General features: G+C 38.2%; 2 protein-coding genes across 3 annotated transcripts in view; one reads left to right on the top strand and one right to left on the bottom strand.

Annotated features, from left to right (window-relative positions):
- Positions 1 to 6186, bottom strand: part of LOC133533243 (E3 ubiquitin-protein ligase lubel-like) — a 41241-nt gene extending 35055 nt beyond the window's left edge. The window contains exons 1-3 of one of the 2 annotated variants that reach the window (XM_061872195.1): positions 6002 to 6186; positions 4647 to 4917; positions 2770 to 2918 (exon numbers count right to left, since the gene is read on the bottom strand). In XM_061872195.1, coding sequence (XP_061728179.1) covers positions 2770 to 2918; positions 4647 to 4917 — 420 coding nt within the window. In that variant the 5' untranslated portion in view covers positions 6002 to 6186. The remainder of the gene's footprint in view (positions 1 to 2769; positions 2919 to 4646; positions 4918 to 6001) is intronic. The other variant, XM_061872196.1, reaches the window with a different exon arrangement.
- A 114-nt stretch (positions 6187 to 6300) lies between these two features.
- The window catches only part of LOC133533249 (hydrocephalus-inducing protein-like), a 64509-nt gene continuing 58177 nt past the window's right edge, over positions 6301 to 12632 (top strand). The window contains 4 exon segments of the mRNA XM_061872203.1: positions 6301 to 6417; positions 8531 to 9414; positions 9615 to 9830; positions 11336 to 11534. Of these exon segments, the coding sequence (XP_061728187.1) occupies positions 9319 to 9414; positions 9615 to 9830; positions 11336 to 11534 (511 nt within the window). The 5' untranslated portion in view covers positions 6301 to 6417; positions 8531 to 9318.

Raw genomic sequence — 12632 nt, 5'->3', positions numbered from 1 at the left:
CATGAGGAATCGAGGGAACTCTTCAAATGCGAAAGGCATACATATAGTGATTTTTGTATTTTGTTTAACAAATCATGCATTTACATTTAAAAAAGTGACATTTGATGAAGTGGAACTGCTGATGATGATCAGAATGGAACTCTTCAACGACGCATAGTACACGTTTGGCGATTTGTCCTCTTCGCTGTATTTATTAAGCAAATTAGATTTTCAAGACAAATTTTTGTCAAGTTCGAGTTCTGAGGATGGGGTTCATGAGGAATCGACGGAACTCCTCAAATGTTAATGGCACATATATATTGATCTTAGTATTTTCAGTATTTTCATCAACAAATCAAGTATTTACATTTGTAGAAGTGACATGTGATGAAGTGGAAGTGCAACTGCTGATGATGAACAGAACGGAACTCTTCAAGGATGCATAGTTCACGTTTGGCAATTTGTTCTCTTTGCATGTTTGTCAAGCAGCTAGGTTTTCAAGGCACATTTTTATATTTCTATCCTATATAGTTTTTTTTAATAATTATCTGGTGCTTCATTTCATGCATGGTGTGAAATAATCTATCTTAAATACAGTAGAATACCCTATTGCGGGTATCTTACCAGTCAACCATAGGGCAAGTCTGAAATGTGTCAAGGTGGGTGCAGTGACAAAAAAAACATGTTACCTCCTTTTCTACATAATTAGGCGTAGAACGCTGTCTTTTTAATTTTATTGTATGAAATCCAAAATCAACAATAATCGTTCTTTCATCGGTCTCCCTCATTGAAGTCGGCTTTTTTTTCTTAAAAATTATTGTAGTGACGAGTGTGAAAATGCGCTACTAAGGAGGGGCGAACCACGGCATGAACAATAGGCGTTACAAGCATGAAAAGTTTCACATGGACCCCGGTGGGGTGTAGCAATTGTCCTTATAACTAGGTTAAAGAAAACAAAGTTTTAAATATGGAAAATCGAAGACGACTGCATTTGGCTTGCGCTGTTCGAAAGGTGTTAGATCTTGAAAAACCCCGCTATCTGTTTGATAAAATAAAATGGGTAAAGGATACGCGCTCAAGGACGCTGAGAAAATGCACGAAACTGATAATCCCACCGCATAAAACTGCGTCCTTCAGGGGGTGTTTCAAATTTGCCGCTAGTAAAGTCTGGAATGATCTACCTCCCCCCTTGCGAGAACCTTTGACGTTCTTGAAATATAAGCGTTTAGTCCGTACACATCTATTAAATATGCACAATAAGTTGTAGCTCCAAATATTATATTTATATATATAATTATTATTTTTTTGGTTTTGATAAATTATTTTCATTTTATTATTTTTATATTTATTCAATGTATTCTTCTTTTTTTCTTTTATCTGTATGTAAAGACAAAACATAATACACACAATACAAAGTACATTCTTACCTACACTATTTCTACATACCAGCCCCACATACCCATATACGCACATTAATAAACTATAGTACAGGCACACACAAATACACATAAAGATGTCAATATAGAGCTGTACCTAAGAAAGGTACATTATGCTAGTAGTGACCGACCCCAATCTCTCCCGGGACCAGTCTGAAAATCAGCGCAGAGCCCTCTGGCACTGCACAAGCTGAGATTGGGACCCTTTGCCACATTATAGATTTAAGTTATAATTATTGTGTTAATTTAAGTTAATTAGTTTAAGTTATTTTGTATATTTTTAGCTATTTTCACATAAATTGAAAATTTTGTTGTGTGGCAATAAAGATTTATTTTATTTTATTAGGTTATAGGTAAAATCTATGGTTACCTATTGGGCTCCAATTCCTCACTAAGCCCGTCGGAATCGGGCCCTTGTGCGTGAGGGATGAAATAGGCTATTTAGTTCATCTACTACCTAACGGTAAAATTTTTAAGGACATAATGCCTAAATCACAAGAAATGTTTTCCATTATTATTCTTAGTCCATTTGCGTGCGATACCTACATTTAGCTTTTAAGTAATAGGTACCCACTTATTTTTTGTTAGAATCAAGTCAGTCGGGTGTCTCGTGCGATTTTCCAGGTAGGTAGTTAATTATTCTAACCCCGAAGGTACGAAGTCCTGCGACAGGTTGACCGCGGAGGTGAAGTACCTACATAACGGAAATTCTTATGATTTTATTATTGGCCCTTCGCCAAACTTGTATAGTATTTGTAGCACTTGCCTAGTAGGCGAACACTTTGCGTAGTTTTATCCCGGCTGCCAATGTTCTATTAGTCAACCATATAAATATTCATAATAAGCATCACAATTAAAATTAAACACAACGCGTCCTATCATTCACAAATATAATACAGTGACTAGTAATTCGTGCGATGTTTTTTGGTTTGCTAATATGCCAGCTTGTAGAAAGATCGAATACGGAGCTTGACTTGGATTTTTAAAAAATTCGACTCGGTTTGATATTTGTTTGATAATACTTGTAGAGCATCTCACTCGTAGGTATAGCCCTGGGCCCTGCGAGATGAACTGTGAGTAATGAGAATTGCTAGCTTTTTTCGTATCGCTTGATGGTGGGCACGGAACTCTCCATTAATTCCATTACCTATGCAAATGCGTGGTTCGACTTCACTTGGTTGTTCCTCTTGAGGTACGGGCTCCTAAAAAGTAACATCGTCGAAAGCGCCATGTTCCAAATAATAATAGAAGGATGAGAACGCACCTGCTGCGACTGCACTCGACACAGCCTGGATAAGGCGCGGCTTCCACTGGGAGACAGTCTCTAGAAGACGGTTGTGATCTTGTCACGTACCTGTCTCTGGTGGTTCCTGCGCTTGGGATGGCGGTGGTACATGTCGTCGCAGGAGGCGCAGAGCGCGCGGCGGCCGCACTCGGCGCAGCGCACGCGCGCGCCGCCGCCGCCGCACAGCCCGCATGAGGCGCCGGCATCTGCTGGATGACCTGGGTGCGTAGACAAGATGCGAATCGTTTACGTTCCGTAGCTTAGTTATCGCTCTCTATCACTGTTCCATATTAGTGCGACAGAGACAGTTGCGTTTCGTTCGGTACGGAACGTTAACGAGTGGCATCTTGTCTACGCACCCTGGACAAAAGTAACAATTTAATACCTAGTTTGTTATTTCTTATTCATATGTTTTTATACAAAAATATTTGCATTTAATAACACATAAGTAATGTAGGTATACGCCATTTAAGAAAAGTAAGTATACCAGTATACCTATAATTGACAAAATAGAACGGTAACAATATAAAATAAATATGAAACTGCACCAGAAAGCTAAGAATGTTAGTGTAAATAGACGTCGCCTAGAGAAACTGTAACTGGCGATTAAGCTACAGTTCAGACGACATTAAAGTTACTTGTAAATGTTGTACCTAATGCTAAAGAAAAACTTAATAAAGCTGTATGACGATAAATCTGGAGCAGGGAAATTCAGCGGCATCACCAAAGTTCGTTCATTCACCGAAAAGTGACTGGTAAATATCAAAGGATATTTCGTACATAAGTTCCGAAAATTTATTGGAACGAGCTGGCGTTTGAAGTGTTTAAACCCGCGACCTCCGGATGGAAAGTCGCACGCTCTTAACGCTAGGTCACCAGCGCTTACAATAAAGAATAAATAAATGTATAAAAGATTCGATTGATAGAATCACATAGGTCAAATACAAATGTGTTACAAAGATAACAGATCGATTTATCTCTGAACGCTGTTACAGTGCTGTAACTAGGTTTATGGGGCTGAAAGCGTCAGCGCAAATGTTTTTGAACCCACATAAAATCTAGCGCTAACGCAACGCGAATATCAAGTATTGCTGCGAATAGTGTCGTATAACCGTTGATTTTTTGGTATTGCAACTATGAGTATCTAATAGTTATGTAAATACCTCGTGTTCGTAAATTTATTTGGGCACAGTGCAATAAATTTTGTATGAGTACGTTAAATTAATTCGCATTGTTTCCACTTGCTTCTTCGTGATATGACAACTAAAATGACAATGAGTAATGACACTAATGACAAATAGTTATAATAATAACCTATAATTTTTTTAAATCTATTTATTGACAATAACAATATACATAATGGATATATACAGATGATAACTATAACTAGCTTATATCTAAAATAGGCCCTTGAGGCATTGTACCAAGGATGCTGGCGGCATTTCCTCGTTGTATCGCAATACTGATACGTTGTGCGAGGAAGCCGCCAGCTCTTCGGTCACCAGTTACGTCAACTATAATAAGGTTGTAACAAGAGTTAAGTTAGAACCTTTGGTTAGAACAAGAAATAGTTATGTATTTGTTTTACAAATAGGCAAACCCGAGCAAGAGAAAGATTCCAAAATTGATAGTTCGATAAGTGGAATCATAAGCGTTGCGAGGGTTTCAAAATACGAAGGTTAAACAAATTTTGCCAACGAGCGAAACAAAACATTTTTCATCTCACTATTTCTCGTTATTCTATATATGAAGTTCAACAAACATATCTCACGAATCAAGATAAGAATTAAATTCTAGCTCACTTTCTTCGTAAAGTAGAATACCTAGTACATTTTTCGAGCTGGGATTTATTGTTTACATACGAGTATACAGCTAGTTAAAAGATTGGAACATACATAACATGATGAAATATATCAGAAAATTATTGAGTAACTCTCAAAAACTACCTGTCGGTGGTCTCGGAGGCGTAGGCGGTGGCTGCAGCTTGGCGTTGACATATTCCTCGGCAGGGAACTCCACCACCTCGTAGTCTGGCTCCGGCTTGGCAAGGGGCGCGCGCGGCGCAGGCGCAGCCTGGCGTGCGAACTGTGGCGTGCTGGGCACTTGGCGTGACTGCTGTGGCGTGCCCGGCGTCTGGCGTGCGAACTGTGGCGTCCCCGGCGCCGGGCGCGGGAATTGCGGAGTTCCCACAGTGGCACGACCCCGGCCTTTTAACATCTGTAACAAGGGATTTTGAAAATGTGTTTACTCCTCCAGTTTACTCCTAATATAATAAAAAAACTAGAACATAGGTTTGAGTTGTAATTAATTTAAGCATAATAAAGCCCTTAACTAGTTTTCCCCTAAAGATGTTTTTTTTAAGTAAACGTTATGTTCGTACTTTTAGTTATAAGATTTATTAGGTTATGGGCCTAGCACTTACAACAGAGACATCGGTGACTCCTCTATCTACTATTATACTCAAACACGCAACTAAGAAATGTTTCTTAAAAATAGCATTGACTGATTTCAAGATAAGCTCGCTAACAGCACTTATTAGATGTTATTTCACCTTAAAACTGGTTTACATTAGTAAGTCTTATTTATCCTTTATTCAAGGACTATAACTTTTGAAAACAGACTATAAGTTATACGATAACAGCACTGGTTTGCAACAATAAATAATCGTGAATACTGACGACGGCGCCGGCGCGCCCGGTTAGTGCGTGTACAGAGCTATTGTGCATTATAATATGTTTAATCTACCATAATCTATGTGAAATAGGTGAGGTTTATGAACAGTACCCCTAGTGTAACTTTGATCGACATCATAACGTGACGAACGCGTTTGCGTTAAGTCTCATTTTGTATAGGATTTTGAGGTTCCAAAACGTCCCGCTTGGCGCGCTCTTTCGAAATCCAATACAAAATGAGACTAAACGCAAACGCGTACGTCACGTTTGGAAATCGAATTTAGTTACACTAGGGGTACTGGTCTGTAAAAATACCTCCATATTTTACGCGAGATAATTAAATACCTACAATGATTGTTTACTAGTTTTATTTATGCCAAGAAGGGTAGGTTCCTTCTTACATATGTCAGATTGATTACTGTGCAATATATTAGATACGTATTATTTAGAAAATAGACGTCAGCTGTGACCGGGATAGTGCGAGCAACGACACTCGGCGACCCGTTCCGATTTCGCTTCTCACATCCCAAAATATCGTTTATAAATTGGGTCTATGTAAAACCTCCCGAATAACGTTAAATTTGCAACTTCATATTAAGATGTATTTAAATTTATGTATATTAAGGTACCTTAGTTTTGAGTTAATCCTGGAGGTTAAAACTTAAAACACTGGAGAGAACAGATCCACTTTCTGGACACGTAGCGAGCTTTTCGCACACATAGTTGTAGGTATGTAACACTTATGCAACCGTGCAGTTCGAGAGCGAGCTGGGGCGGGGAAATGCACCCACGGTCACTGGGCTCGGTGGAGAGCCGCCGGTAACTGCTAATCGTGCACCCTATCCGGACGAAATTGACAGCGGGAAGACGCACGCGCCGCTATTTCGGGCCGCGGCCGCGTTGCCCCGATTCCACTAAAATTACAACGCGCAGCTATTTCCGCACATAGTGAGCTCTGGCCCGCGACTCTACGCCTTGCGAAATGGTTTTTATCAACGGCTAGACGACATGTATCAACATTAGTGGTTTACCGTGCATTGTTTTGGTAATTGATATAATTGACTAATTGCGTATATCGAGGATAATGATTAATAAAATTATTTTAATGGAAGCATATTATAACACAAATAAAAAAACCATTATACATTCTATGGTTTCTGTGAAATTTTCGCATCGTACCACCTAACTATAGTCCAAAGCAAGGCCTGTCGACTTCCTTAGAAAGACGTGACGCTACATAATTGCGCATGTGTGGTCTGACATTCTGGAAATAGATACCAGTTATTAATATAAAAATATTTTGCTACAGCAACATTGCTCCTATCTGACTTTGTCTATTCAACTTTGGGAACAAATAAAATCATTATTATCAAATATTTTGATTTATGTCACACTACCATATGTAAATTATTATTATTTTATATAAATTATTACCCATTTCAGTTTGTCTTTGTCTATGTTCATAAAATCTATGGAGGTCAGAGGCACATATACCCTCCATAAAGCCTTGCACTTGGGTCTGGCCGGTTAGAACATAGACAAAAGTCTGCAATGTCAATGCTGTCAAAGTCATTGACGCAAAACTATTTTCATTTTCAAAACTATCTGTTTTCATATAAAAAGATTAAATAACGATTTATGTTCTTGAAATAGATTTATTGATTAATTTTTAAACTTAAAAATCCACCGCACAGTATCTCCGCTCAGACTCGGTTAAAGTTTAATCCATTGTACTAAACTAAGAAACAACAATTAATTCAAGGTAAGAAATATTTTAATCTATAAATAAAATAAGTGTACTATTGCCGAATTCAAATACATAAATTTAATCTTACCACCCTCTGAAGTCCTACGGACGCCCTATCGCATCCAAAATTACAATCAAAATTCATCATAGATGCAAAATTTAACATTGTTTTAGCTGGCAATTTAGAACTCTGGTAGCTCTTAGCAAGGTTAGTAATTAGGGAGATAGGTTATAGTATTGTTTAAAATGTGACTGTTTTGTTTTAGAGGGTGAACGTGAGAAAATAATCCTTGGCCGTCATATCATTTCCTTGGAAAGGCTCAAAATCAAAAGGCACGGATCCGCCACATAATTCCGACTAGTTGTAGTTTCCCGGTGACCATCAACAAGACCGCTGCACTGAGCTGTGGAGCAGAAAGTGTCCGACAATCGGATAGATGTAATAACAACTTTGTCTGTCATATATTCATGATATATATGATATGATTAAAATTTACACTAATTGCAATTGTGGAGTAAAATCAGATGTGCCAAAGATCATGTTTTAGATATATAAAAAGCTATATTAAATGCAATAAATAGTATATGTATATATATAAAATTGTTTTTATCATGAAGATTTTAATGACTTCTATTTATTGTTATGAAGGTAATCTGGGAATTAAAACATGTGCTAAAAATATGCGACCTAAACATAAATAACGCCTTAAAAAATCAAAAGATAATAATCACACGCACAGGATAGGTTAACTATTTGGTACCCACATCAATAATGAACCGAAATTACCGACCTGTCTCGTTGAATAAAATTCATATAGGTATGTAATATTATATGGAAGTGTCACAATTAGTTCAACAAGCCCCGTCCGATACATAAATTTGTATAGAAAATGACTTTTTTCCTGCCTATTGTATGTTTTTCGAACGAATTAAGCTCTTTTGATCCTAATATATAGGAATAAAAATATTTATAACTTGATAATAAACTGTATTGTTACCTTTTATATTGAAAAAACTTCAAAATATAGATATTATTATCTCTTAGGACAAAAGATGCCTGTGATTTTGATTAATATGTGGCACAATATTTTTCTTTTTTGGTAAATACTAATTTGAAAACCTCACCCTAAAAAAACAAAAAGGAAAAAATACAAAACGAAAAAACCCCGTCGCCGGGATTCGAACCCAGAACCACTAGCTAGAACTGGATCACTACCTACCAAAACCCGCCAGGCTAAACCGGTTGTCAATTTTAGTACTGAGATACAAAGAGAGCGCCACTAGTATAAACGAACTTTTGAAAGGGACATTTTTTTGTATGGAGTTAGCGTTCTTCTCCTAGTGAGTATTATATTCTTTGGTCCAAAGCTTCCAACTATGGTTCACAAATAACTCTAATGTTTTCGTTCAGGTCGTTGGACATGAAACCCGTTCGGTGTTGGGGGACAATGAGCTTAAGACTACGGGAAGAGCGAAGATCTGTGCCGGGACGTGGGGTAACAAATTTAAGTTTTGAACGGAGATAATCTGGGACGGACGGGTCAAACAAGATTGAGTACAGAGTACATAGAATACGAAGGGACCAACGCTCTCGAATAGGGAGCCAACGGAATGAGGAGATATGGTCATACTTACGAAGTCCGAACACGAACCGAATGCAGCTATTAAGGAGCCGGTCAAATTTATTCAAAGAATATTGAGTGAGATTAGTGTAACAAACATCAGCATAATCAAGGACAGGCAGAACAAGAGCTTGGACGAGGAGAGTTTTTGTGCTGACCGGGAGAAAATGTTTAAAACGATAGAGTGCTCTTAACATGTTAATTACTCTACGACTGACGTCGAACACCTGAGGTTCCCACGGGCTCACCTATTGTCGATTGTTAGCCCTAGGTTCTACACATCTGTTTCAAAGAGAACAGGTGCCAATTCAGCAGTATTTACCAATGCGAGTAAGCGGGTGCTGCCAAGTAGTGTTACGGTACCTAAAAAGACAAATTATTGGTAGGATTATGTCTCACATAAACGGCTACTTATTTACATCAGTTCGTTCATGGAAGCCCCAAATGGCTATTTAAGAGGTGTATAAAACTTTGTCTTTGATTATTGATTGGTTTTTAATTTTCCCTCCTTAGTAACGCCATGACATTTAGGTTTTCCTTGTAAACAAAAACTGTCAAACGTGTATGTTTTTGCGGTATGGAAATATATACGCAATTTAAACAAAATGGGTATTTCACAGCGGATCTCTATCATTTATTGTTTAAGAAGAAGATTGTGGACACAGAAGAAGTGGTATGTGTTCTAGGTTTAGTATGTCATCTATAACTTCCACCTACTGTGGCGTTCTCAAACGAAAACCACTTAAGTTCTGATATTAAAGAAATTCATTGTAGATACAAAAACTTCTCCTTCTATTTATCAAAGCTATAATTGGTATTTAGTAGAACAATCACAGATTTTTTGGAAGAAATATAAATTGGTTTTGCTTGTAGATAATCCCGTCCGAATATGCTAAGGAAATTAAACTCAGTACCCAGGAGCGATTGCAAACCCTTCACAAAGTAGAAGTGGACAACATAGTCACCGTGGGCGCTAAACACAACCCAGCCAGTGTAATCTTAGAGTTCACGCCGAAGCTCCTCGTATTTCAGAATTTTAAACCAAATGAAAAAGTCACTACGAAGTTTTCCGTTACGAATATTAGCAAGGTTAGTGAACTCGTTTAAATGCAAGGACCATTGCAGTATCTGGTAGATTACGAAACTAGATAAACGTTTGGAAACTATGAAATTGTAGCTACGAGTATATCCAGGTAGTCGTTAATAATATTCTTGTCCCAATCGAGAAATTCAACTCAATGCACAACACTGCAGCTGACCGTACAATGCCAAACGTATTTAAGGTTTATTTAACAGTAATTAGGTTAGTATGGCAAAATATTACCAAAAAACTGAGTAAGAAACGTTTTCTGTGCCATTGAATAAATATTGTAATTTGTAATGAATACACATGATAATAGTACTCAAGTATGACTGTATATCCACACTATGCACAGACGCCAGACAGGCAAAAACGCTGGAGCGCCACTTGGCCAAACGCCACAGATACTTTCATTTAGTTACATTACATAACTAATAGGTGCCTAAACCTCAAAGTCATCGGTATTCAGTGAGATTGTTTACATTAGTCATGTCTATAGCGAGAAAACCAAGGTGAACTTCATGCATGCAAGCATGAGTTTAATTTAGAATTAGCACTCTCTTGTGTTCGTTCTTTCGCTGTAAAATAATAAAGGTGTGGTGGCGATAAGCCGTATCGCGGGTCAACCATCGAGGAGATGAAGCCTCTATAAAACATTATGATTATGGTCATCTTAATATGACCCTTGCACTAATTGTTTAAGAAAATCGTAACCTAAACAAAGTGTTGTCTGTTGCATATTTTAACGTATATTTAATAAATAGAATCAGGCGTTCTTTTGCGAGAATCCATATTAATTAAAACAAAAAATATTACTTTGCTAATCCGCGAAATGATAACGTGCTAGCCAATCAGTGCCAAACTTAACTTGTTTCAGTCGTCGGACTTCGGACCGTCAACATCTCATGAGGATGCCTCGTAGAGAGGCGAAACACGTGTCGAGTATTGTACTTTCGGTAGTGGGTTATTATATTTATTTTTGCGGTGGGAGGGTGGGTACATTAATTGCATGTAAAAATACGCAAGGAGGTATAACAGATTGGCACTGATTGACTATAACATTATCATTTCACAGATTAGCAAAGTAATATTTTTTGTTTTAATGAAGTATAATTGTAAATACTTATCCCGGGCGATTTTGATGGATGACTCTGTTTGACATTCTACGCAACATTGAAGTCGTGCGGGAAGCGTATTCTGATTTTCAACAGTCAATCAGAAACGTCACTTAACACCCACAGATCATATTCATAACAAATCCAGATTCAATTCTTAACCTGTTATTACAATCATAATACGCCTCCTGGGTAACAGTCTCTTAAGGCACTGTGTGTGGAATTCAGATTACTATTCCATCTCCGTTCTATTCGCGCTCACGGATTGGTTCGAGAAGGGTGCACTGAAATTGGTATTTATTTGGTGGTATTGGTATTGGTATTGGTGGTATTGGTGGTTTTTATAATCAGAATACACCTTTCTGTACAATCGTACAATATATCTGGTTATATCACAGGCTTCCACACACTTGAACATGATATACAAGGAGTCTTCGTTGATCTCCGTGAAGCCGGCAGGCGGGAAGCTGCTGTCGCGGCTGGCGCCCGGCATCAGCGTGACCTTTAACGTCATCTTCCGACCCGACACGTTCACAGACTTTGCGCACAAGGTCACATTTAGCACCGATAAGGACCAGTATGTGTTGCCTATTTTTGGTAAGCACGTACATATGTCTATTGCATTAGTACTCGTCAAGATACTTAATTGTTCAGTGGTCAATTGAGACGAAAGTAGACGACCGGCCCGAAACCACCTTTCCGTACAAACGTAGTCCCCATTTTTCTCTCTGGATATTAACATTAAAAATAGTCTGATACAATTTTATGTATATCAACCACATTTATGTAATTTGTATTTTTTGGCTTTTTAAATTAATATAAGAGTTATGAGGTTTCAAAAATTTGTATGGAATTTCTTTTTCGGGCATGGCTGTTTAAAATACATATAAATATTTTCCATAATGTTAATATCCAAGGTTACTGAGGACTGCGTTTGTACGGAAAAAATATCCCCTAGCTTTCCTTTTAACTGTTGACGACGGTATGTTGATTTAATTCTTTGTAGTTTATATTTTGTGTCTTTATGGCTTGATCGGGGCTTGGATTCCTCATCTCCTAAACCCAGACTTAGTGTAATATATTGTTCGAGACGTCAAAGCGTCTTGAAAGTTACAATCAACATTCAGGCCCTTCTCTCTAAAGGACTCTTGTCCCTTCAGAAGACTCGAGTAAAGTCTCATACGAGTTTAAAAGAACTTAAGGCTTAATTTTTAAGGCGACGAGGCCAATGATTCGTAACGTTTGTTTTTAACGTTAGGGAATTGGTCCAGGGGAACTAGAAGGTATTATGACGGACTAAGCAGGGATAAGACTATTTACCGTCTATAAACACCTAGACACACTTTTTTTTAAATACTACGTCGGTGGCAAACAAGTATACAGCCCGCCTGGTCGTAAGCAGTCTCCGTAGCCTATAGACGCCTGCAACTCCAGAGGACCCTAAAATTCCGCACCCTCTTTGAGCTCTTGCAACCTTACTCACCGGCAGGAACACAACACTATGAATAGGGTCTAGTATTATTTGGCTGCGTTTTTCTATAAGGTGGAGGTACTCGCCCAGTTGGGCTCTGCTCTAGATCTGCACGCGTAGCCAACGTGCATATCGTTCACGCTCCGTGGCGAACGAAACGCAACTGTCACAGTCGCACTAATATGGAAGAGTGATAGAGAGAGATGACTACTATACGCCACGGA

Source organism: Cydia pomonella, unplaced genomic scaffold (genome assembly GCF_033807575.1).
Source record: "Cydia pomonella isolate Wapato2018A unplaced genomic scaffold, ilCydPomo1 PGA_scaffold_143, whole genome shotgun sequence".
Taxonomy (NCBI): Eukaryota; Metazoa; Arthropoda; class Insecta; order Lepidoptera; family Tortricidae; genus Cydia; species Cydia pomonella.
The sequence above is the reverse complement of the archived record's forward strand: the minus strand, read 5'-3'. Positions and strand labels throughout refer to the sequence as shown.